Raw genomic sequence first — 26,917 nt, forward strand, 5'->3', positions numbered from 1 at the left:
TTATCATCAAGTCTTACCATTTATTTATGGGGTTAAACAAGGGCAGAGAGGCCTCTGCCCCACAATGCAACAAAACAGAAAGCAGTACACATACAGAGACTCTCACTGAAACACAGAGGCAGGGGTAAGAGGAAGGGCAGAGACAACTGAATCATAGCCAGGTAAGGGAGGAAGGGAGGGGGGACTACTAGGAAACCAGCTTGGAGACTCAGTCATAGGAACTAGTGCAAGAAAGTCCTACTGATGAAGCACAGTGTAGAAAATGGCATAAGAAAGCTGCCCAGCTCTGCTGCCTGTGATAGACAGCAGGGGCAGCCCAAGAGGTGGTGGAAGATTGGGTTGGTGGAGTGAATGGGGACAGTCAAATGACTTTGAGGTGGAGCGTGGTGCCCCTTTCCCCTGCCGCTGGGCAAGGCCTTGGGCTGGTCTGAGCCAGGGGTCTCCTGGGCACTTGGTGAGGGGAAAGAGAGGATGAGAGTCTCCAAGGGTCCATTCCCTGGGGCCATAAGGCCCCCTTTACTGCCCAGTCCCGTTTCCCCTCCTGAGGATGCAGGTGTTAGAAGGCAGTACCTGGGGTCTCTCTGGAACCCAAGCACCTGCCCCTTCACTTATACATAAGCACGTCTGGAAAGATGCCAGCACCTCTTCCCCTCCCCAGCTGAAAAGAGCACTGTAGGGATGGGGTATGTGGCCAGGCCCAAAGTGCTGAGGGCCAAAAAGGGGTGTGTGTGGGTAGGGCATGGGGCAAGAGGGAACGGGCTGTGAGAAATGAGAAAACTGTCAGGGAAGGATTCCTCAGGATCCCCTGAATGATTCCTTCTCTAGTAGGGAGGCCTTCCATTCATCCCTAAGCCAACAAAGTTCAACTCTCCCTCCATACCCCATCTTCTTGGTTGCAGCTTCTTCTGCTGCAGCTCCAGGGCTACCCCTCTCCTCCACTCACTAGCCTCACATCATATGATGCAGGCTTTTCTGGCACTGGAAGGCCCTGGCCTGGCCCACAGAGTTCTGGCTCTGGCTTTTGTCAGCTTTGACTGGCTTTGAGATGCCCTAGGCAATGTGGCCTCCCCCTCTCAGATGACCAATATAAGGCTAATAGCGCCCACAGGGAACCCAATATCTCTTTTCTCATTCAACCCTCTAGCCTGACTAAACATTCAAGTCTTATAGCCAAGGGAAAACAGCACATTATCTTTAGTCAAAAGGTCTTCTTCCCCTACTCTGGACTTTCTCCAGCAAGGGACAGGGGTGACTGGAGTAAGGGACCCACTATAGGGTGAAGAGGAGTTTGGTTGTTCCACAATTGGGATAATAGCCCATGGGGGCAGGGATGGGAAGGGATGAATACTCTTTGGTAGGCTGGGGAAGGGGACAGGGTGGGGACAGGGAAGGCTCATCTCTGGAGAGTTCTGGGGCAAGGCCTCCAGGTTCTCCTTCATGGAGGCCTGGGCTAGGACAGGATGGGGGGGTATGAGGACCCAGGCCAGGCCTGACCCACTTGGGTTCAAGTCCCTCCTCCCCGTGGAGATCGGAAATGAAAGGTCTTTGGCCCCAAGGCCAAGATCTCCAGGGCAAGAGTGGCCCTTGGGAGTATGTGCACCTTCTGTAAGATATGGCCCTTCAGACAGCGGCAGTCCTACTACATGCCCTCAGCCTTCTGATTTTTGGCCCAACAACTCAGTTCCTATGCTCTTTCTCCAGAGGGCTCCTTCTGCAATTCTCTCTGATTTGGGGATCAGTTCTGTATCTGTCTCGTCATTAATCATTCACCTCCCCAAAGCCACCTGGCAGTAGCCCATTTGGCCATTTCTCTAGGCCCTCTGTAAGTGTCTCTCCTCTCCTCTCCTGCTTCCCTATCTTCATTCTCTTTTACCACTTATTCCATACCCCATTCCTACCCCTCATTGCCTAGGGTGGTGGGGCACAGCTTAACTGGGGCCCCAACCTAGCTGCAACTGTGTGCACCTCATGTCCCAGCCTGGTATTTCACCTGTGGTGGCCCCATGTGGGGCGAGGTGCACTGTAGTGGCAGGAGGGCCAATGCACTGTCTGCCGTCGCCTGTAGGGATATGGGCAGGAGGGAATTAAGGATCTTGGCAACAAAAGGAATGTGGAGGGGGGGAAAAGAGCTTTTCCCCTCTGTGCCCCCCAACATTCCCTGCAAGGCCAAGGCTGGGTGAGCAGCCTCCTTCCCTGGGGTCAGGGCTCTCAGCAGGGGTGGCCAATTCCAGCCCCTATTCCCCCCCATTTTTTGCTAAGCCTCACAGATGGGGCTTGGGAGGGGGCACCTGCTGCTCCTATCTTTTTCTCCCGGATGAGATTTGCAGCTCCCTGGGGCCCTCTGGCCATTCTGTTGGAGCTGCTTTTGGGGTGGGGGTAGGTTGGGGGGATGTGTGGTCCCCCATTTCCCCCCCGCCCCCCCACCTGGTTCTATACCTCCCATGGGAGGAGCTCCCTCCCCCCCAGTGGGGGAGCTGGAGCTGCTGTAAGTATGTGATGGAGGTCTGTCCTCCCTCCCTGCTTTCACTCTTCCCGTGTCAGGCCCTCCTCTAGGGCAGGCAGTGTCTCCAGCCCCAGTACTCCACCACCCTGATTGCTGGAGAAGGACACCATGGTATGGAGGAGCATGAGAACAAGGACACAGAGCCGGATCCTGCTGGGGCTGAGGCGGGATCCCCCAGAGACCGGCAGCAGGGAGGGCTTGTGGCTAACTCGGCCTGGGGGATCGTGGCGGGGGTGGTAGTGGTGATACTGTTGGTGGTAGTGGTGGAAATAGGAGTGGTGGAATTGCTGGTGGTGGGTTTTGGGGGCCTCAAACTCCTTGAACTTCTTCTTCTCCGACTCACAGGAGACCCACTGCACGTCACAGCACTTGGTTTCCGGCCGCTTTGGTGAAGTGTCCAGCAACCCTGCCAAAGGATAAGGAAGGCATGGTGGGATGCTCAGGGGGGGGCTGATGTCTCTCTGTCTTACCTGGAGAGGATGTTTCCTAAGCCAGGACTTCTCAGGTAGTCCTAGCCAAGACTTCTTCCTTTTTGGCCCTCAGCACCTTCCCTTTCCAAGCCCTTCTTTCCCAGGGACCCCACCCAGTTTCTCTGAGATGAATCCTTGGCTGGATATATTCTGGTCTCTCTTTTTTCCCCTATTCATTTGACTATATCTCAGCCTGGGAACCTTGTTGCCCACTCCTCCAACCATTGGGGCTTTTCTAGCCTGATTCTCCTGTTGTCCTCTCTGCTTCCACTCTTGACGTCGTAGTGCCTGCCCTGGGCCCCCAGCCTCCTCCCTCTTCCCCAGTGCCCTGCCTTTACCTGTACAGATAAAGCCAGGGAGCCCTCCGTACACCATTTCCTCATTGTCAGGGAGGATAAAGGGGCACCGGGTCTGCACCTCCAGGCAGTATTGCTTGCAGGGCACCCAGCGCTGGCATTCCTGCTGGGTCACGCTGAAGTATTCTGAGCACAGCCAGGCCTTGTAGACAGCCTGTGGGGAGAGGAAAGAGCATCAGCCCATGCGTCAGCCCCTTCCCACCTCAGAGTAGAGGAATGGGGAAGGCCAACATGTGATCTCTCAAAGGAGCCTCGACAACCTAACCCCAGCACTTCAGAGATAGAGAGGAAGAAGGGTTTGGGTCATGGCCATTATATCCTACCCTAAGATCTCCCATCTCATAGAGCCAGGGCACCCAAATTTCCCAATCTACAGTTATCCAAGACTTAGAATCTGTTTGCTGGCAGAAATAAAAATTACTCCTGTCAGAGTGGAAGGAATCTTACCAATCATCCTATCCGACCCTATCATTTTATACTTGGTTCAAATAAGTGTCTTGACTTGTACAAGGTTACCTATATATAATGAGGCAAATTTCAGTTCTATTCCATTTGGCAAACATTTTCTTGGCTGATGGTGTCGAGTATCTAAATTCAAGAAAGGGATGGGGAAAATAATCCTTGTTCTACCTCATTAGGGTACGGTGTGAATCAAATAATATGGCATATATGAAAATGTTTTTTAAGCTCCAAAGGTCAATACAAATGTGAGGGTTTTTTTTTTATAAAAACAGGAATCTGTTTTACCAGGCACCACATGTGCCTTTGAGCTCTACTCAATCCATGCTATGTCCTGTTGGCTTCAGCCTTGGTACGCAGCACAAATCACAGACACTGCTACACTTTTTTTGAAATCTTTCTTTTAAGTTTCACTTCATGGGCATACTTTCTGTCCCTCATCTAGCCCACCATTACTAGGCAGCAAGTCCTAGCTAGAAAGGTCCCCTGCTCAAAACTCTTTGGCTCTCATTAAGCCAAGGGGTTCTCAAAAGCAGCACTACTGACATTTTGGGCCAGATAACTCTTTGTTGTGGAGGTTGTACTGTGTATGCAATGTAGGATACTGAACAGCATCCCTGGCCCCTCTACCCACTAGATGCTAGCAGCATTCTCCCTCCCTTCCCTTATTATGACAACCAAAAAATGTCTCCAACCATTGGCAAATGCTCCCTGGGGAGTTCCATGGCCACAACTTTGTGCAGGCCATCATCACCTCTCACCTAGTGACAATCTGTTATCTGGCCTCCCCACCTACATTCTTGTTCTTTCCAATGCACTGTCTGCACAAGAGGAAAACAGGCCTCAAGTGGCAATGGGATTATGTTATTTCCTTGCTTTTTAGCTTATAATGCTTCACAAGAACTGCTGTACTGAAAATCACTGATCTAGACCTTTGCTGCTCAAAGTGTGGACCTGGATCATTAGCATCACTATCACTGAAGAGCTGGTAAGAAATGCAGAATCTTAGGTCCTGCCCTGCTCTGCTAGGTCAGCATCTGTTTTTAACAGGATGTTCGGGGGGTGCTCACACATAGAATCTGAGTCCTTCCCATACCCAGCCTGGGTATCTTCAGCAGCACTTTCTAGGTTCACTGTTGCTCCTCATAGCAGTGGTTCTCAGACTTCAGTGTGCCTCAGAATCCCCAGGGGCACTTGTTAAATATGCAGATGCCTCCTCCCAATTCAGTTTCAAGAAGACTGAGGTGGGCTCAAGGATCTGAATTTTTGAACAAAGATCCAGGTCATCCTATAGCAGGAGTCCTTTCAACCATACTGAGCAACATGGTCTTGGAAACACTTGGTCACAGTTTCTTACACTTATTTTAAACATTTTCACTAAACTACAAATGACTCCACTGTAAACATGGGCTTTGGCAATAATATCTCACATTGGCCTTAACCAAAGCAGGGGCAGGGATGGCAGGGGGTTGTGATGCAAATCAGGAACAAAGCATTGCTTGGGACTTTGGTATCTCACAGGCATCTCAAATTTAAAATGCTCTGAATTTTAAAATGTAGTACTTACTTTTTTTAATTCCAAGTACACAAATCTTGACCAGCTCAGCAAGTGCTATGATACCTAAGTGTCAGCTTCCATTCCTCTTTTTCCCTGCACCCTCCATCCAGTCCCTCTGAAAGCCATGTCAATTCTAGCTCCATGGCCACAGCTCTGTATAGGACACCATTGTTTCTTATCTGAAAGGCAGTCTCCTATCTGGCCTCTCCACCTCCACTCTTGCTCTTTCCAATTCACTGTTCACCCAGGAATAAGAGAGGTCTTAAACTGTAATTGGATGTGTTACTCCTTTGCTTCAAACCCTTCAATGCATTTAGACTAAAGCTAAAACTTCTGAACAGACTTCAAACTTCTACATACTTTGTCCCCATCTCTCTCCAACCTCACTTGTCATTTTCTTCTCTCCCATCAAGCTCATCATACTCCACAAACAGGGATTTTCTTTCTTTTTATTGAATGTTCCCTATTTCTTCCCAGATTAGAGCCTTGGAAAATGCTGTTTTCTTGGACTAGAATGTTCTTTCCCCCACTTTTGGCATAGATGGGTCCTTTTCATCTTATTTTCCAGGTCTCAGTTTAAATGTCAGCTCCTCAGAAAGGGTCTTTGCAGTAGGCTGACCACTCTCAGCAGAGGATGATGTCCTCATTATTCTATCCTTTCCTTACTTGTTTCTTCACCACAATTATTGCTTTGTCTGCATTCTTGTTTTGTTTTACTATCAACCCTACTAACATGAGTTGCATGAAGGCAAACATGAGTTTGTCTTATTAACCATCGTGAACTCAGCACAATATACATAAAATATCCATTGACTGAGTGAACAGGATGAGAAAATAACAACTGGTTCCTACTTCCACAGACATTACAGTTTCACAGATAGATAAATCTAACTTGAATCTGTGGTATATGACCTAAAGTACAGGAGAAGTCAAACTATGGGATTGTTGGAATGAAGCAAGTAGACAAGTTGAGAAAGATTCCAGTAAGGGAATAAGAGTTGAGCTTGGACTTCATGGATAGGATGGGTAGAGATGAGGCAAAAGGACATTCCAGGATGAGGCAACGGCTTAAGCAAAGGCACAGAAGTGAGTGAATACAAGATGCACTAAGAAGACAGAGAAAGTTTCATGTGAGTGGAATGGAACGGGTACCAGTCCCTTGCTCATGGACATTTAAGTTGTTTCCACATGGTCACTAGTTACTATGTTAAATGATGCTCCATTGAATATTTTTGTACACACATCTCTTATGCATTGTCTTTAATTTCATTTATGTAAATTCCAAAAAAATGAAATTATGAGGATAAAAGGTACATGCAAAGGAGTGAGAAAGGAATGCAAGGAAAGTGAAAAAGAACAGGTGAAAGTAAGGGGCTAGGTAAAAAGTGCTTGAGTGGTAAAAGAAGACAGTAAAAGAGAACTTAAAGGGTAAGAGAGGGTGGCAGCAGAGTAAGGAGTTTAAAGAGAGGAGGGTGTAAGAAAGAGAGAGTAAGAAAAGTGGGGGTTTTGGAGGGTAAGCAATGGTGGTGATCATGCGGGTAAGGAAAAGCAAGGCTGGGGAGAAAGAACAGGGGAATAAGAGGTAGAAGGTGGAAGGGGTAAAAGAATGGAGTCGGGTGAAGATGGGAAAAGAGAAGAGTAAGAAAGAGTAGGGAGATAAGAGCTATAGTTGGATCTAGAGTGTCCCACAAGGGCTCATGTGTTAAAGGTTTGGTCACCAGCCTGTGGTGCTACTGGGTAGTGGAACCTTTAGGAGGTGGGGCCTGGTGGGAGGACCTTAGGTCATTGGAGGTGTGCCCTTGAAGGGGATATTAGAAGTCTGCCCACTCTTTCCTCTCTTTCTGCTTCTATGCCACCATGAGATGAACCATGCACTTCTACCATGATGAACTGTACCACCACAGGCCCAAAGCACAGGGCCTAAACAAGAGTGCTTTTGGTCCATGGCTATGAACCAAAACCTCTGAAACTATAAGCCAAAATAAATATTTCTTCCTTATAAGTCTATTATTTCAGGCATTTTGTCACAATGATGGAAAGCTGACTAACATGGAGTGAGTGGGGAACATAAGAGTGGAAAGATGCAGGTAAGAGAAGGCTACTGAGAGGAGGAGTAAGAGAGAGGAAGAAAGGGGAAGGAGTGAACAGGCGGTGGACAAGAAGAAATAAGTGGAAAAGAAGGGAATTTTAAGAAAGCCGGGGTAAGAAAAAGGGGTAAGAGAGAAGAAAAAAGTAGGAGAAAGAAACAGAAGTAAGACATGAAAGAAAGTGAAATCACAAGAGGGAAGGGAAACAGAACCTTGTAGTACCCTCTTCATATTTTTGGCCCCAAGTGCCAAGATTTGTGTCTCTGTCCATAGCCTCTGTCCCATCTCTGCAATCTGGACCTAGAGTCTACCTCACCCTCACCCCAAACCATACAGAATCACCACCACTCCACTGCTGGTGGGACTGGGGCTCAGAGGCCCCTGTAAGATCTCTGTGGGGTCTTCCAGTTCAATGTTTCTGCTCCTAGGTGAGGAGGCCTGAGTGGTGATCCTTTCCTCCTCCTCCAAGTAACAGGAGATGGTAATTGGGCACTCCCCTTGTCTGCTCCTAGAAGGAGGGAGAGAATGAGGGAGGGGAAACAGAGGAGGGGAGAGGGGTGGCCTGACAGTGGGAGTGTGGCCTTTCTCCTTAATTAGACGACCCCCCTCAGTCCCTACACCCCCAACCAGAGTCACCATGGCAACAAGTGGGTGAGCAGATTGTCTGGGGAGGACACCAGGCCTGTGGGTGGTGAGGCAGGAACAGACAAGGAGCTAATGAGGGGAATGAGGAAGAAGAGCCACACAGGGCTCAGGGGTAATCCAATTCCTTGGCCACACAGTCAGCCAGCTGAACCACTGTTGGCCCACGTGTCAGTGGTGGCCTGGATCCTTCACAAGTGAAAAGTCTGGTTCTCAGGCTACCACCTAGGCCACAAACCTGGCTTAGACTCTGCAGTTTCATTCCTGAGGCAACTCTTGGTAGTTTTCCCTACCTCATCAGTGTGAGACCTGAGCCAGGGGGGCTGAGTTGCATGGGTATTCTTAGGAGGTCTGAGCACTCATATATGAGGATAGAGAAGGGCCAGGAGGGCCAGGCTGAGGAGAACTGTGGGGTTTGCTGGAGGTGGGATGAGCACGGGAAAAGAAGAAATGTCTCAGAACCAGATGAAAGTCAATTAGGAGAACTGTGGAGATCTTTTGCTCTCTAGTTTCTCAACTTTGCCTGCATATTAGAACCACTTTGAGATCTTTTTAAAAAAGATTCCTACCTGGCCCATATCAAACCCCAGACCTACAAGTAAGAATCCTTGTTGGTGAGGCCAACATATCTGTAGTTTTACAAAACATCTCAGGCAATTTTAATATGCAGGCAAGCTTAAAAGAACTAACAGTTTAGTCTCACTTTATCATTTCATAGATGGGAAAACTGAGGTCCAGAAGTGAGGTAAGGACTTGTCTTCAGCCATATCAAATAGTGGTAGAGGGAAGAATTCAAAGGCTGATTTCCAGGGTTTTTCCTACTGAATAATCAATCCTACCAGTGACTGAATTATAAACTAAGGGGAGCAGGACATACGTAGGGGAGGAGGGCTGAGGAGAACCAGGTCTGTCCTTTAAACTCCAACCTGGCAGAAAAGGCTTCTCCATCACATCCCATCATCTGAGCTGAACCATCCTAGACCCTTGAGGTAGCAGCAGGGGATGGGTGGGGCAGGAAGCCTTGACTTGGCAGTGCCCTCCTTTCCCCACCTCAGTCGGGCCACTGCTGGGCTCAATCAAGTTCAGGCTGCTACAGCCCAGTTGCTATGGGAACTGGGAGGGGAAGGAAGCAGTGAGTAACTAGAGGGAACACCAATTAACCCAAAAAGGAAGCTGAGAAGGCTGTCCCAGCCCTCCTTCCAACTGGGTGGAGATGCCACTCCTGAAATGGGAGGGGTATGATAAAGGGGATCCCCACCCCCCTGGGCTCTGCAGTTGCCAGCTTACGGAGGACTGGGAGGACCTGGATGGTTTGCAACCCCATCTGGAGCATTCTAAGCCCTACAATCCTCTGGGAAAAAATGCCTGGCTTCTCTAGAGTGCTGCATGAATGCAGACTCCCACACCTCAAAGCAGGGACTTAGGGGCAGAAGGCTTAGAAAGAGAAGGTCATCCTAAACTCCTTGGATTGAGGGCTAGAAAACCCTCCAGGGAGGAGAATCTCAGTTCTTGCCAACCAGGAAGTAAGCAGTTGCCTTAGTGAATTCTAACTTGCTTCCCTCCTTAGGGCCTGTTTCCTCATCTAAATCCTCCCTATAGACCTTCTCTTCATGGCTGCTTATCTTGTTAATGTACCCCCTGGGACCCTTAGCCAGGAGCTACAGCTGCAGAACTTGTGGAAGCAAAGCAGTAATGTGGGCTGGGCTTAGGATGAAAACTACTGCCTGCGAACACTGCAGTATATAAGTAACCACCCCACCCCAGATTTTACTCATGGGGAAACTGAAGCCCAGAAAAGGGGATTGCCTTCACCAAGTAAGAGACATGTAAGAAATCAACTACAAGCCAAGGAAGCACTCTTACTGTTAACCCAATGCATCCTTGCACTACATCCACTGGCACACCTACAACTCTGTAAGGGACTCGGTTGGGCAAAGTCAAAAAGAGCCAAGTGTTCCTATTCTGGACTCTAGGCATTCAAAGAGTTGGGGCAGAGTAGGGTGAGGTCAAGGTCAGTCTCCCCAACCAGAGGAAGGAGATCATAGCTGTAACTCTGTGGACAGCAGTAGTTCATTGGGATTGGCAGATTCAGAATGAGATTAGAGGCATTATAGGGCAAATCTGGGTAGATGATAGGGCTTTACCTAAATGCTATAAAAAAATAAGCAACAGCTATCCTGCTTCTCAGAATGAGCAGTCATGAATCAAAGTGGCCTCGCCTAAAGGAATAGTATGGGAGATGGCTGGAGAGGTGGGTGAAAACCTAAAGTCAACCCAGTTTCAGGGGGACCTTTGTACCTTCAAGTCTCTTAGGCCATCTGCTCCAAGGCAGGGGCTAGGTGGGCCCAGCCTGGTTATGGGTGGCCTAGAGAAGTAGTGTCCCTAATACAGTGGCAGTTCTGAAGGGACCTAGATGACTCATGTCAATCAGGTGAGCAGAAGAGGCAGGTTCATGACCATACCAGAATGGAAACCAGAATGGAAATGACTGTGAGAGTCATTGCTCCACTGCCCTACCTTCTGCTGGAATTTTCACTCTGACATCCCTGCCAAGTTCTGATTGTAAACTTTGTCTCAGGAAGCTCATTGTTTCCTAGGTTTGCCCCTATTTTTAGATAACTCCAGCAGTTAAAGAAGTTGGCCTTCTTTGGAGCTGAGATAATGCCTCCCTATTGCTTCCCTCATGTCTTTTACTAGCTCTTCTAGGGCCATACAGAACAGTCAGTTTGGACAGTTTCTGTCCCCCATGCCAGCCTCACAATTATTTGTAGACTACCTTGAATCTGGTCTTCTCATTCATTTGCTAATGCAATGAACACATTCCCAATACCTTTTGAGTGCCTGCCCTGTGCTGGTAGCTACAGATAATAGTAATAAGACAAGAATGTTGTCCTTAAGGAGCAGGGGAGACAACCACATGAATCTATCAGTATGAACCACTGTGATCAGTAGTATGTACTTGGTACAGTAGTAGCATAAACTGAGAAGTGATCAACCAGGTTTTGAATACTGAAGGATAGGGAAACGTGTGGGAGAAGCTTGAGTTTGAACTTGGGGGAAAAAGGCATTGAAGTTCAGTAGGTGAGAGGATAAGTATATTTCAAGCAAAGGAATTAGCAAATGTAAAGGCGGGGAGGTGTGAAATAGTTCTGGCTTCAGACTCTATAGGTAGTTCAGCATAGTTTAAAGGTGCAAATGGGGAATATGAAGCTGCACAGAAAAGCCATGGCCATATTAATATGCTTTGGATGCTGAGGAGGAATTGGGCCCCATTCTATAGGCAATGGAGAGCCTTTAAATAATTGCATAAAGATTATTTATCACTTCTGTGACTAACTTTTCTAACTTCTGTCTGAAAGTGTGGAGGATGGAGTGTAGACATCAAGGCTGGAGGTAGGGAGGCCATTTAGGGAGACTATTGCAATAATCTGGAAGTTGATGAGGATCTAAGGCAGTAGCAGAATTTAAAAATGGGGAGGAAGGGGTGGATATGGGAAAAATATTACAGAGGTGAAATTAACAGGATTACTTAAAGATATGGACAATGATGGAGAAGGAAGGGTCTGAAATAACTATCAGGCTCCTAGCTTGGGTGACTGGATGAACAGTAGTTTCACTTATTGAGGAAGGAAAAATAGAAGGAAAAGTAGGTTTAAAAGTGGAGAAAAGTAGTTTTTGGTCATGTTGACTCTTATACATAGGTCAGCTATGTGTAAATGTCTAGGAGGCACTTAGACATAAAAATAATCTGAACACAGACTTAGGGTCTGGATAAAGTCTTGGGAGTCATCAGGAGTCAAGGAGTTAATCTTGGGAACACAGTAGAACTATACTTTGCCACGTTTTGAAGTTAGGCATGGCCATATAATTTTCACAGGCTAATGAAGTGTGAACTGAAGTGACATGGATCACTAGTGGAGAGAAGCTGTAAGAGCTGGTATATGATTTGCCACATTCTCTTCCCTCTTCTTCTTACTATAGAAGCAAAGTTGAGATGGACCCTCTACTACCTTGAGTATTTTGGTGATTATTGTAAATAGATGCTTCCTGCTGACCTATTTTGGACATGTATCATGAGCAAGAAATAACCACTTGTGTTAAGTTTCGGATCTTTGGTGTTTACTTGTTACCACAGCATAACCCAGCTCACCCTAACTGATCTACACAGCAATAGTAGAAGCCAAGGGAATGGATGTTATTGCCTAGGGAGATTGGGAAAAGAGAGGGATCAACAGTGGATTTCTGGAAAACACTAACATTTTCATAGCTGGAGATAGACAGCATGCCTTTATTTTATTTGTTTATTTTTTATGTGGTACTAAGAATCGAACCCAGTGCCTCACATGTGCTAGGCAAGTGCTCCTTCATTGAGCTACAGCCCCAGCCCAAAACACTAACATTCAAAGGGCAGGTGGAGGAAGGAAATCATATGAAAATGGAGGAGTGCCTTAAGAGACTGGAGAAGAAACAGAAGACAGTGGTATTCTGTAAATTAAGGGAGAAGAGAACTTCAAAGAATAGGGAATACCCAGCAGATAAGGTTTTACATATATAATTCCACCAAGCAGTGTGTTCTTTTTTTTTAAATACTTTTACTTTTTACTTATTTATATGTGGTGCTTAGGATAGAACCCAGGGCCTCACACATACTAGGCAAGTGCTACCTCTGAGCCAAAACCCCAGCCCCAAGCAGTGTGTTCTGAAGAGGAGGTCTCATTATGGTCAGAACAATTTCAGTGCAGCAGTAGGGGAAGAAAACAGACTGTAGTAAATTGAAAAGGGAACAGGAGGTGAGAAAAATGGAGATCTTGATTACTCTTCCAAGAAGGCAAACATTTCCAGGTTGTTGTTGTTGTTGTTTTAACTATTTCAAGGGATATAATTTCCAGTCCTATCTTCTATTTGATTGTACACCTTCAGAAAAGTCCCTGTTTTTCTGTGTCCTTTGCAAATGAACACAATCTCTGGATAGGGCTTATCAACACAAAGTAGAAGCATCAGCCCTCCTGTCCTAGAAACAGTTTCTGTTAACGCAGCTTACAATCACATTTACTCTCGGGGGAATACATCAGACTCCGCCAATAACTTATTGGAGATGGAGAAGGGGAAGCCCTCCTGGAGTGTGGGACCAAAGAAATGGCCTACTTCAAAGTCCAAGAATGGAGTCCAATTTTTCTGGTGAGATGTCTGCATAATTAAACACCCACGAGACTTTAGGCTCCCCTAAGACAGGGACTGTATCTTACTTATAAGTGTACTGCTCTCAATATCTCAACAGGGAGTTGAGAATCTAAGTAAGTGGAGGATATATACACATGCAAGTGTTTGCCAAGTACTAGAAAGCCAGGATTCCAGTAACTATCCCAGATTGGAGGAAGGTGGAGAGATGAGAAAAAAATGAAAATAATGGGTTATGGATGTGATTTCATGGAATTTTATAGCTAATGAAGTAACTGGGAATATGTTAGCAAAAAAGCCATAGAAAACAAGGAAAAAAGAGAGGCACTTATTAACTCCAAGAAAACAAGTTGACCAAGGAAGGAAATGTAATCGCCATATTCTACACGACTCAGATGTGAACAATATTATCCTAATAACATAAAGATGAATACTGTTAAAATCAGAAGCTGTGATATGCCAATATTGGGTGTATGATGGGAGGGGAAGCACGTGTTCATGCATGGTGTTGCTGGTAGTAAGAGAGCTAAATCCTCCTCTAATCAGTCAATAGTCATCTAAAACAGAAAAAGTAAGAAATAGGATATTGACATGCCATTTAGAAATGTGCAGGTACATATCAAATAAAAAACAGCTATGAGAATTGGAAGTATTTAATGTTGAAGAGTGAGATTCAGGGTGAAACAGACTACTGTTTCAATGATAATGCATATACATATATATATATATATATATATATATATATATATATGTATATGCATTATCATTGAAACAGTAGTNATATACATATATATATATATATATATATATATATATATATATGTATGTATGTATATGTTATATATATTAAAACGTGTAATTTAAAAGACATATATATATAAGGATATATATATATGATGTACATATGAATATATATATACACAGAGATTTTTTTAAACAGAAAAATAAAAAATAGTAATATTTGATAACATTTAGAAATGCTGAGGTAAACATCAGAAGAAACACAACAGTTTCTATGGTTTAACTGAACAGTAAGGCTTAGGGGTGAATGTGCACATGTTCATGTATATATGTAGCTTCTACATGACTTTGAAAATTATGAACATATAGTACTTTGATAAAATGAAAATTAAATAAAAACAAACTGATGGGCTGCCATGAACCTCAAAAACACAAAGCAAATCCCCAAGACTTGACCATCCTCATCAACATAGCTCACACTACTCTGCCCTGCTCTGGATCATCTACTCCATCACCACTGTTTGGCCCACGGATTTGGGCTAGGTGAGCCTAATAAGCCAACAGAGATAGTGAGGGACTCCACAGCCAGAAAGGGGAACTGAGAGGAGGGCAGTTTTGGGGGCTTCTGTACGCAACTGTTGTGCAAGTCACCATATGAATGGTGTTAGTGTGACAGTGACAACCATAGCTTCCTTTGGAACTGTACATACTCCCAATCCCAGACCCAGAAAGCCATCTCCAGCCTTCTGCAGTGATCCCTCTGAAGTGGGCTTCCTGCATTTGCCTCACTTCGTGTCTCAAATGCTATGCTTTGCTAGGTAGATAAGAGGCTGGGGGAGAACAGAGACCTACCTGATCAAAGGTGACATTACAGGTGGACTTGATATCTGGTTGTGAGATGAATCAAGGACTTTGGGATCTGTCTATCTCCCTCTCTGTCTCTTCCCTCTCCCATCTAAGCATATCTTCATGCACTCAACTTGCTAGAAACTCTCCAGTTGCCTTCTAGCTCCTGATCCCCCATCCCCACTCTGACACATCATCTCCTGTTCCAAAATCACTTTTCCCTACTCCTAAGCTGCCCACCTCAATATTGTAAACTTCAGATGGGTATTAAGCAATCATTTGGATTTAACACATCTAATTAAGATAAGAACAACAGCTACCATTTATTAAGTGTCTACTATAATCCAGGCTCTGTTTTAAGCACCTGACCCTGAAATTTGTTAACTCACTGAATCCCCACAATCACCTCTTGAATTAGAGACAGATTTTTACAGAGGAGGATCAAAGAGTTTAAATAAGTTGCCCAAGGCTCACAGTAATGGTGACTAGCATTTTCTTGAGCACTTCCATCTTGGAGGCAGTGTTCTCTTATAAGATTATCATGATTCATGTCCTTTAATCCTCATAATGACCCTGTTTCTTAGTTTTGAAGGTGGAGAAAGTGAGGTTCCAAGAGAGATTAAGGAATACATTCAAGGGCTCACCAACAACCCTACAGAAAAGACAGATTTCAAACTAGAATATGAAGCCAGGTCTACCTGACCTTTGGTGCCCAAGCTCTTTATACCATACCACCTTTGGGATTGTTCCTCTAACTCACTACAACCGTTGAATCTTATTACTCAAAAAAAAAAAATTCCTCTTGATGGAATTTCAGGTCAAGTTTTGGAGAGATCTCTAGGATGGAGGGGGTGATCTACCAAAATCAATCTATTCAGCCCATTTTCTTTATGTGGGAAGAACATTTGATACTAGGAACTACAAAAAAGTCACTCCCATTCTCCTCTCAAAGCATTTATTTCCCCCTTTCTATAAGCATGTGTGTGTGTGCGCGTGCACACACACACACACTGCTTTATTTCTTCCACACCCACCAGCATCCTACCCATAGCCCAAAGGTCTAATCTTTGGCAATGGTGCAGGGGAGGCTGCCCCAGTTGAAAGGTTTTCTTGCTCTAGGGCCTAAGTTCTTCTGTCCCAAGTTCTACCATCTGGGGGGCTTCTGGAATAGCCTTGATCTAGAAGACACCAATGCCAGGCAGGGTCCATTTTTTTGAGAGTTTCAGGGCATCCACAACATAATCCTTCTCCACAGCTTACCCCATGAATGTTCTTTATCAAGAAGCCTTTACTCTAACCAGATGGAGAGAGTCAGAGCCAGGTTCTGATTCTGCTTCTGCCATTAACTAGATGGGCAAACTTGAACAAGTCACAGTAAGGAGGCAGGGACATGGCAACTAATTTGCTATGTGACTGTATGCCAATTACTTTCTCTCCCTGGGCCTCAACTTGGATCTAAGAAGATGTCCCTCAGAAGGCAGTATTTGTGGTGGGAAGGCAGGGTCAAACATCTTTAAACTCAAACAGTACTGCTGTCAAGAAATCCCCCTCCCCTGCAAAAAATAAATTAATTAATTATAAAGAAATAAATAAAAAGAAATCCCAGGTGTGCTCTTAGTGGTTATAAAACCTCTAAGTCAACTTACTTGACTTCCCTGATGCACACTTTCCTCATCTGCAAAATGGAGATAACAAAAGAAACTTCCCTAACTTTTTGTAAATTATCTGTGAAGTAACTAGCACAAAGTTTTTACCTGTAGTATAATTATACCAACACAGATTTGGTACTACCATTATCTGCTGGCATTCAAATCCAGGCTCAAACTCTTACTAGATGGAGGACCCAGAGCTAGTCATTTGACTTCTGAGTCTATCTTCTCCACTGCAAAATGGGGACTATATTATGCACTTCACAAGCAGAAGTAATAAGAGAAAGGATACAGAATGTTTGGAATAGCTCTCTTCCTTCTCATTCTATCTTTTCAGCTCTAAGATGGAAACAGCAAAATTTTTAAATCTGACACAAATGTGATTAGAAAAAGGTTAATATCATTAATACATATAAAAGAGTGCACTCAAGGCAATAAGAAAAAACACAAAACTCGTACTGACAATTCACAAACAGGCAATACAAATGGCCTATAATCAAGAAAAACAAATGTCTCACCAAAGAAATGCAAATGAAAAACTAGCACTGCTATACCATTTTTCAAGTAAATTAATCTCACACTTTTGGTGAGCATATAAACTAGAATAATTTAGTAATCTGAAAAAAAAATTTTAGTAAGGTATGTCAAAAGCATTAAAAAGGTTAATACTCTTTGATTCTGTAAGTCTAATTTCAAAACTTCATCCTGCAGAATTAATGTTTATGTTCCCATTTATATGCAAAACAAAGAAAAGAAAAAGTCATTTTCTGTGGAGGTGTTTATGTATGTCTAGAGAGAGGGGTGGAAGAATACAGAAAAAATTGTTAACATCCGTGACCTCAGGGCAGTGGACTCAGAGGGAGTGAATAGGAAGATTATTAATGTTTTCTTTATAAACCTCTGTACTGTTAGATTTTATACAATGAGCATGCATTATTTTGTGATTTGAAAACTTGGCAGAGAAATAAGAAAAAAATGATTGAGATAGCATTTATTAGTAAAAAATGGATCTAATACGTATTTGTGAACAAAGTTATTCGTGAACAGCTTTACTTATAATAGTAAAAAGTTGGAAATAATGTAAAAATCTAATGATAGGAGATCACTTAAATAAATTACATTTATTCATGTGACATAATATTGTACATATATCATGAATGATGTTTATGAATAATTACATGGGAAGATACTCAGTGTACCAGTATGTTAAAATGAGCAGGGTGAAAAAAATACATCAACCATGGAAAAATATATACTCACATCAGGATGGCTATTATTTTAAAAGCCCTGAAAATTATATGTGTTGACAAATATGCGGAGAGACTGGGAAACTTCTGCATTTCTGGTTTGTATGTAGAATGGTGCAGAACATAAAATTTTATTTATTTATTTATTTAATAATACCAAGGATTGAACCCAGGGTTGCTCAACCACTGAGACACAACCCCAATCCTTTTTATTTTATTTTTTTAATTTTTGAGACAGGGTCTTGCTAAGTTGCTTAGGGCCTCTCTAAGTTGCTTAGGCTGGCCTTGAACTTGTGCTTATCCTGCCTCAGCCTCCAGAATTGCTGCATTACAGTCCTGTGCCACTGCGCCCAGCAAATGTAATGTAATTTAAAATGATACCGCTGCCATGGAAAACACAATGAGAGTTCCTTAAACGTTAAGCATGCAATTATCATATGATCCAGAAATTCCATTCCTAAGTATACCCCAAAGAACTGAAAGCATGGATTCATACAGATACTTCTACACTGAAGTTCATGGCAATATTATTCACAGTAGCCAAGTGTTAGAAATAATCCAAAAGTTTGTCAACAAATGAATGGATAAACAAAATGTAGCAGATGCACAAAGTGGAATATTATTCAACCCCATAAAGGAAGGAAGTACTGATACATGCTGTGGCATTGGTGAACCTTGAAAACATGGTAAATGAAATAAGCCAGACCAAATTTTTTTTTAAAAAAAGGTAAATAATGTCTGACTCCACTTATATGTGGCACATAAAATAATCAAATTCATAGAGATAGAAAGGAGATTGATGGTTATCAGGAACTAAAGGGAGGAAAGAATGGGAAGTTATTGTTTAATGGGTACAGAGTTTCTGTTTGGGAGGAAAAAAATGTTTCAGAAGTGGCTAGTGGTGATATTGCACAACATTACTAATGTACTGAATGCCACTTACTTGTACATTTAAAATGGTTAAAATGGTAAAAACTATGTTATGTATATTTTAACATAATGAAAAGAGCCTAAGTGCCTCTGGGCCCTTTTTCCTATTATAATTCTCTTTTCTAAAATTTCTCCAAGATCATTTTTTGTAATTGAGAAAAGCTATTTTCAAAAGATTCTCAGTCTATAACTATAAAGCACTAATAAAAACTTTAAAAAATAATTCCTAGTGTATAATAATCCTGAAGGATTAAGTTGGTCAGAAGATTTAGTTGGGTCCAACTCTAAACAGACATGTTTACCTTTCACAGATCAGCCAGGTAGCCATACTATCTGCATAAAGCCAAATAAGACAGGAAATATTGGTAACCCTTACACCACCAAACATCCTTGTCCAGGTAGAACTTGATGGGTTGACAGGCACTTCTTTGAACTCTTGGGTGCAAGAGAAGCCTAGGCATCTAAGGCTGTGGGCATGGGAACTGAGTATCCAAATCCCAGGCCAGGCCTCTGCAGACTATGAGGTGATGAGGTTTCTCTGCATTGTTTTCCCTTCCAGATCTACCAGCACCTACGGGGTGGGGCTCAGGTCTGTACTTGGTTTGCTCAGGGCATCTTCTCCCTTCCTGCTCTGACTAATCCTTATAGCAATTGGGGGCTGAGAACAAAACAGAGATACCTTTTCAAGCAAGAGGAGAACAGCTTTTTACTCCTCCCTTGCAGAGCCTGCAGAAAATGGAGGGAGCAAATATTTCCTTCATGCCCATCCTCCTCTTACTGCCCCAAGAGGACACCAGTGATGGTTACTGGGTCTCAAGGACAAAGACTGGAATCCTAAATAAAGAGGATATTAGTGGGTCCTCACTGTGGATCTGAGCCACCCCAGAGGGTCCCTAAGCTTCCAATAGGACTGCTGAGCCTCAGCTCCAGTCCACCCAGCTTCTTATCCCAGCCTACCTATAGGCAGTGAGGCATTGCCTCTAATAGCTGTAGAAAGCTATTAACATCATCTTTATACATCTGTGTTCTAGGGAAAGAACAGTCGGACCTGGGTTTATATCCCAGCTCTTCTACCTTTCAACTACGTACCTTGGGGTGGTTGTTTCCCCTTGCTGAGCCTCAGTTCTCTCGTTTGAAAAAAAGGGGATTATAATAGTACTTGCTTGCTAGGATGATTGTCAAGAATAGATGAGTTAACGGGCATATGTAAAGCCCCTAGTATCTCTTAAGTACTCAAAAGCTCGCAGTTTTCTTTTTCCCATTCCCCTTATTATCCCTTTCTTCTTTGGAGCCAGTTGGCCTCATCTTCTGGCCTAGAAACTTGTGGCTCTGGTTCCAACTCCCTTCCCCAGAATCCATTCAAGCAAGAGTTTTGGTCCTGGCAATCTCTGTTACTTCATAAAAACTATTTCCCTTCCTAGAGCCAACTCCCCTGGTACCCTTGTCATCCCCTCTAAGAACCTACCCAGCTCAAGGTCTCAGAAATTCATGATTTTCTGAAACCTGCATCATGTCCAGGGACAGCATCCCTGGCTGTGGGCCTATGCACCTGTAACCACAGGGATGTGTACATACCTATACCCCCAGAGACTTGTCAGGCCAGCACTGGAAAATGGTGCTTCTGGGGGCTCAGATTTGTCCAGACACCCAGAAGAAGAGGCTTCCTCTGGCTTTCAACTAATACCTGCAGCTAGAATCTGCATGTGGTTGAGAGAGGAACTGGGGAAGGGCAGCTGAGATGTCCAGTCTGCATAGGCACACAGCAGGTAAACAGCCTTAGAGGGTGGGGAGCACAAAAGAACTGCTCAGAGGAAGAAGTTTTTCTAGGTCAAACTTCCCATCCCTGAGTCTGAGGTGTCTGGCCTACACGCCCACCCACATAAAGAAGAGTGGGTTAACCCTCTCCCTAAGTTACTGATGTCTGTGGAGGGGATCCGCACACATCCACATGGCTTGGAAGCACCTCTCATGTTTGTGAAGTGTTCAGAGATCCTTGAACCTCCCTTGATCTAGGCCCCACCCACTGTCTTCCTTTTCTTCACCCCTACCTCCACTATGTTCAGAAGACTCTTCTAGCCAGACCATTATATTGGGTGGGAGGCTGCTGGGCTCCCTTCTTTCCCTTAACTCCCCCCACCCCCACCTTCAGGAGATACCAGTATATCCTTCCTGGAGGTTCCCGTTGCTATGGTGACTATAGTAGTCAGGCACCAGCCTGCGGGAAGGATGGGAAGTAACCATGAAGACTGGGGGATGTGTGTTTGTCTGTGAGTGTGTCTGTGTGTGAATGTATGCACACACGCACATGTATACCCTGAATGGGGAGGAGAGAAGGAAGGGATGGAGGAGAAAGAGAGCAGAGAGGGAGAGGAGGAGGGAAGTGCAAGAGGGCAGGAGAAGAGAGGACCAGAAAATGAAAGGGGGCAAGAGGAGAAATGAAGATGAGGGAGGTGAAGTGTGAGTGGAGTGTGAGGGATGTGAAAGGTAAGGGTGCATGGAGGTATTGAGGGCAAGAGGTGCAGTGCCAAGGAGGTGAGTTAGGTAAGCCAAAAAAGTGTGTGGGATCTAGAGTAAAGTTTGGGAAGGTTGGAGTGTGATAGAAGGGGCTGACTATTAGAGGGAACAGGGTGGGAAGAGAGGTAAAGGATCAGGGTGGGAGGGCAGAGGTAAGTTTTTTGAATAGTAGAAGAACAAAAACATATAAATAAGGGTTAGAGAATGAGGTGTGGGTGTGGTTTGGGAAGGGTCTAGGGTACTAATAGAAAATTGGACAGGTTGTAGGTCCTTGGTATATGAATGAGAGCGTTGGGTATAGACTAAAATGTAGGAGGAACATTGGGGTGGGGGTGGGTCAGGATGGGTGTAAGAGGTCTGGAGAGGTGTGTTTCAGCAGGAGGCCACTTTCCAATTCCCAGTCTTAATCCACTATGTCCTTGTCTAGTCTTTAAGAATTGCCTCTTCTCTGTCCCTGTTCCAGGATTCCTGATTCTTACCCCTTCGCAGAACCCCATGCTCACATTCCTTGGTAATGCGATGAACTCCTGTGGATCTGGAGGCCCATCCCCCAGGGCCAGCTTGGTCATTATTCGCAGGAGGCTGTTTACTGATGGCCTCCCCATTCCTCCACCCCCAAACAGGGACCAGGGAATCTTTTCTGGGTCTATGTCCTGATTCAGGTAGGATGTCTATGAGGCAATGCTCCCTGCCCGTCAGCTTGGGTGACAACAGGGATCACTGGCCAAATGGGGATCCCTGCCCTTTGCCCAGTACCCTAAGCTCTCAGCTCTAAGGACCCTTTATATTAAGCATTAGCCCAGGAGTCCTGCTTGGCAGGAAAGCTGTGGCAGGTGGGAGGAGAAAGGAAGGCAGTGAGGCAGAAACAGCTGCCAGCCGGAGTGGAGGAAGAGCAGGGCCCCAGTGGGTATGGGCAGAAGGCAAGGCAGTGGCTCTAGCAGCCCCCCACCCTCTCCCCATGTGTGGGTGTCAGACTCAACCTCCTTTCCCAGCCCTCCCCTTCCAATGCTGCTGTTCAGGATGCAGGCTCTGCTCATGGGCCTAATCACTGGGCTGAAATAGACCTCAGAGGTCATCTGGCCCAACTCCCCTTGTAATGTGATGCTAGAGTCAGCTCTAAAGCACTTGGACCCAAGGTTCTACTTATATCAGGCCAGATACTTTCTGGGAGCAGTCTGTTTCTTCTTTGGAAGGAAAAAAATCTGTGAAATGAGTGACTGATGTGCCAGGCCTAGATACTGTACAGACTTCTTATTAATCACGACATCACAGAGCTTTCCTGAAGAACTAGCTCCATTTTACAAATGAGAAAAGTGAGGCTGAGAGAGTTGAAGTCCCTAGCTCAAGGTCACACAGGTAATAAAGAAGCTAGGTTCAAACCTAGGACTTTGGTTTTTGATTGTTTGTTTTGGGTTTAATTTTTTTTTTTTTGTACCAGGGACTCTCTAGTCCTTTTTTAAATTTTGAGACAGGATCTTTCTAAGTGGCTTAGGGCCTTGCTAAATTGCTGAGACTGGCTTTGAAGTTGCAATCCTCCTGCCTCAGTCTCCCAAGACACTGGGATTAAAAGCATGCACCACCACACCCAGCAGGACTTTCTAACTATAAAGTCCCTCTGGGACCAGCAGGACATGTGTCTTCTTTTGTACTAGGACAACTTTTATAAGGTGTGAAGTCCAAGATCATTTCTCTTGATTCTCCCCTTTTCCAGGTCAAACTGTTTGTAGAACTCTTTCCAGAACTTGAGTTACAGCCCCTTTCTTAACCTGGTCAAAGTGATATCTGGCACAAAACACACAGTCGGCCAGGTAGATTTGGGCCAATTCAGAATAGAACAGAACTATCACATCCTTCCTGGGCAATAATCTGGATCAATGCAGCCCAATGGGCAATAAGAGAACTGAGAATATCCTTCCCTTTGGCCTGCGGACCTCTTAGATGAAGAGCCATGAGAAAAGAAGCCAGGGGTTTGTGCCCACCTTCACCACTCCCCTGAGTCTTAATGTTCTTAATTGAGATCAGGAAAGAGAGGGGAGAGACAAACAGAACTAGGTGGGGGCTTGGCAGGATTGGGAGGGTGGAGAGGAAGGTGGAGAGATGGGTGGAGACTCAGGTGGTTGTCCAGTAACCTTATGCAGAGTTAAGGGAAGGACAGAGCTTGGGGGGGTGCACAGGGAGATAAGGTGGAGTTGGACTTGGCCCCAAGAATTGGGAGAGGCCAGGGTGGGGATGGGCATCAGCCTGCATGGGTTAACATCGCCCTGCTGTGCGAGAGGAAGTCAGTAGCACATTAAGGAAATGTTGCAGCTAGTACTAAATTGGGAGGTGTCACAGGCAGCAGTGAGCACAGGTATGATTTGTGGGGCTCTGTGGGGCCCAAAACAGGGGCAGACATTGCAGAGGGAAAGAACAGGGTTTCTGGGGGCCATCCAGAAAAAGATAGTACTAAGGTGCTCAGAACAATGGCCTCAAGGACATGGAGTCAATTGGCCTGGGAACTAAGGCTCCAGGGTTGGTTTCCAAAAGTAGAAGAACCACCTTATTCTGGCCTCAGGCTGTAGGCTCTGCACCCAAGAGCAGCTCCCAGGGTGGGGCATCATCTTCCAGGGATCCCACAGGAGGGCTTAGAGCCCAGGAGCAAGCTTGTGATTGGCAAAGAAGGATAGCAATGGAGATGGGGTGAAGGGCTGAGGAGAGAAGGGGCTGTAGGAAGGAGAAGAACAGGGCTGTCTTTCCCCTTAGTGCCCACAATACAGCTGGATTTGAGAGCCATATGGGTCCAGGCCTTAGTTGAGGGAAAGAGATTTGGAAGAGGGGTGGGAAAGACAAGAAGAGAGCTGTGGAGCTGGCACTGCCCTTCTGCCGGCACAGCGGCAGCAAGAGAGCAGGAGTTGTTCCTTAGCTTGCAGGAGAGAGACAAAAGGAGACAAAGGAGAGGAGGGAGGGCTGTGGGGAACTTGATGGGAGGCAATGACAAAAGCATGGGCTTTACACTTGGAACATATGGGTTGGAGTCCTGGCACTCCTGCCTATTGGCTGACTGACCTTAGGGCAAATGGCTTGATCTCGCTACACCTCAGTTTCCTCATCTGTAAAATGGGGGTAGTGATATTACCAACCTCCCTGGGCAGCTCTGATCTCATAAAATATGTTAAAGAGGTTGAAAACCCTAAGCATTAAATCGATGCCAGATACTAGATTCTTATTAAAAAATACTATCAGCTACTTCTTCCCACTTAAATCTCACAAAATACCCAGAATGTGGGCAGGGCAAGGATTATTATTCCTGTTTCACAAATGAGGAAATGAAAGCTTAGAGAAGTGAAGTGACTTGCCCAAGGTCATACTGCTAACAAGTTGTACAGGTAATAAGACCTTCTGAATCAGAGATCAGTTGTCTTCTGCATCAAACTGCTTGATAGAAATAATCAATGCAGGGGATTATTATTTCATGCAGGGTTAGATGGGGCTTGGAGCCAACTCTAAGATGGAGAAAACCTCATGGGAAAGTTGTGCCATGGTTCTCATTCATCCTGCTGATAGAGAGAAGAAAAAGAAAAGAAAACAGTGGGGCTATGGGATTGGAGGGAGGAACACAAAAGATGGACATCCTTTATTCCGTCTGCTAGTGAACCATGTTCCTCTGTTCCCACTGATTGTGTCTGTGGCAGACATTGAGGATATGTGTCTTTATCTCTATATGACAAAATGTGTCCTTCTTCATGTGACAGTACTTCCGCCTGCGTGTCTCTGACACCATGGGGAGATGCGCGTGTGTGTGACATGGTGTCTGCTTCCATGGCACTGTTCGTGGGTGTGACGACCTCTCCATATCTCTGTGTGTCTTTGCCCAGGGTGGTGTTGGTGGTGGTGTGTGGCCGTGTGTGTGTGTGTGTGTGTGTCTGTCTGTACACCTTTAAGAAGTGGAATATCTCATTTGGTAGTGTGAGTGAGGCAGTGAGTCAGCTGAGGCTGAGGGAGGCGGGAGGAGACTGCTAGGTTACGAGAACAGGAAAAGGGAGAAGGAGAAAGTGAAGTCAGGAACAAGGAGCTACCCCTTTCCTCCCCAACCCTCTTCCCCAAGTTCCTATGGAGCCCACCAAGAGCAAGGAAAACCTTGCAGAAGTCCATAGAAGCCAAGCTGGATGGAAAGGGGGGGGGGCACTTTCTGCCCCTCCCCAATGCCTTGGAGGGAGATGAGCTAAGCTAGGAGGCAACTGTCTGCTTCTCTCCAGCTCTCTGCCCCTACCTTCAGAATGTGTGAGGCCACCACCCCACCTGGTCTCCTTGCTGCTTGACCCTTTGACCTTGCTGTTCTCTTTCCTTCAAAAGACAAGCCACCTGGCAAGGTATGGAGAACTGGGCAGTAGCATCAGGTCCCAAATATCTATAGCCCCCACCCACCTACTCTCCAGAACTCCCCTGATGAGGGTCAAGAAGTTTCTCAACACTCAGCTCCTCTCTAGACAGGCCTGTTCTGCAGCTGCCGTACCTCTTGAGACTCTCCTCTCTGGATGCCAGTTCCTAGCAGCCAGAAAACCAGTGTTCCCTCCACTGCCACCCTGGGGCGCTGGGAAGGCACTGGGAGTTCTGTAATGCACCAATCTTCAGTGGCCCTTTCCTCCACAAGCCAGTATCACCTGTTCCCTGCTCATTCCTTTGTCAGGGGAGAGCACCCTGCAGGTTCCCTCCTTGGAAGAAGGCAGGCACCCCTGGGCTCCACCTGCCTAGGCTCTAGCCAGCCACCTCAGGTCACATAAGGTCAACAGGGTGGTGTGTCCTACCATTGGGAGTGCACCTCCTCTCACCCATTGGCAAGAGCCAAGGGTAAAGCATTAGGTTGCCAAATATTCTCCTCCCTCTGTTGGCCTTCCCCCCCTGCACCAGCCAGTCCCAGGACTTTCAATTTCAGCCCATGCAAGGAGTGTGGCACAGCTGGCTGGGGATGAGGGCTGGGGGAACACAACCTCTCCTTCCACCCCTTTGCCAGCCCAAGACCCCAGGACCCCTCCCTCCTTGGGCCGGGGCGGGGCGCCAGAAAGCCCCTGCCCTAAGATATTGGAACCTGGAATTAATAGAAGTTGCCCAGGTGATTACCTTGCCTGAATCCCCGAGCCCCTTCTCTAGGGAGGGGCCCAGGGTGGCACTTGCAGTGCCGCACTGGGAAGGGTGGAAGTGGTGGGGTGGGTGGAAGGAGACCTTTTTTCTCCTGGTTCTAATGTCACTGCTGCCGCTACCCAGGCAGCCGTTGTGGCCACGGACGCCAATCCCTACCTTGCAGCCTTTCGTGCAGGACCGGATTGAGTACTCTTCTGCCTGTAAGTATTTATGCAGCACGAGGTCGAACTCGTCATATTTTTCCTGAGCATGTCGGTCCAGTCGCTGGTATGCCTCGATACAGTTGCTACATGCCTCCCAGGCCCCGGAGCCCGGGCTGGCCACCACGGCCAGCAGGTCCCCCAGTAGGGTGTCCAGACTGCAGTCCAGGCTGTCGGGGCGGTCCATGCCCAGCAGCAAGTCCCAGACCGTGTAGGTGTCGCAAAAGGAGAGAGTGAAGTTCCGAAAGTGGCCTTTGAGCAAGTTTTTTTTGGCGGAGGGGAACTCGGCCCGGGCACGGGAAGGGGAGTCAGGGGGCCGCAGAGGGGGAGCCGGGGTAGTCGGTTCGAAAAGTCTCTGCAAAGATTCCAATTTGGTGCAAGCTGCGTCCAGCCCCGTGGGCTCTGGGACGCCACCGCAG

The 26,917-nt window shown here is 45.9% G+C and overlaps 1 protein-coding gene across 1 annotated transcript; it reads right to left on the bottom strand.

The window, feature by feature from the left end:
- Nalf2 (NALCN channel auxiliary factor 2) lies at nucleotides 1–26,913 on the bottom strand (the record flags this gene model as incomplete). The annotated part of the gene is made up of 3 exons (XM_015501584.2): nucleotides 1–2,909; nucleotides 3,312–3,483; nucleotides 26,455–26,913. Coding segments are annotated over 3 exons (1,017 nt in total), but the record flags the coding sequence as incomplete, so codon positions are not given.
- Between the last annotated feature and the right edge of the window lie 4 nt (nucleotides 26,914–26,917).

Source organism: Marmota marmota, unplaced genomic scaffold, assembly GCF_001458135.2.
Source record: "Marmota marmota marmota unplaced genomic scaffold, marMar, whole genome shotgun sequence".
Classification (NCBI taxonomy): domain Eukaryota; kingdom Metazoa; phylum Chordata; class Mammalia; order Rodentia; family Sciuridae; genus Marmota; species Marmota marmota.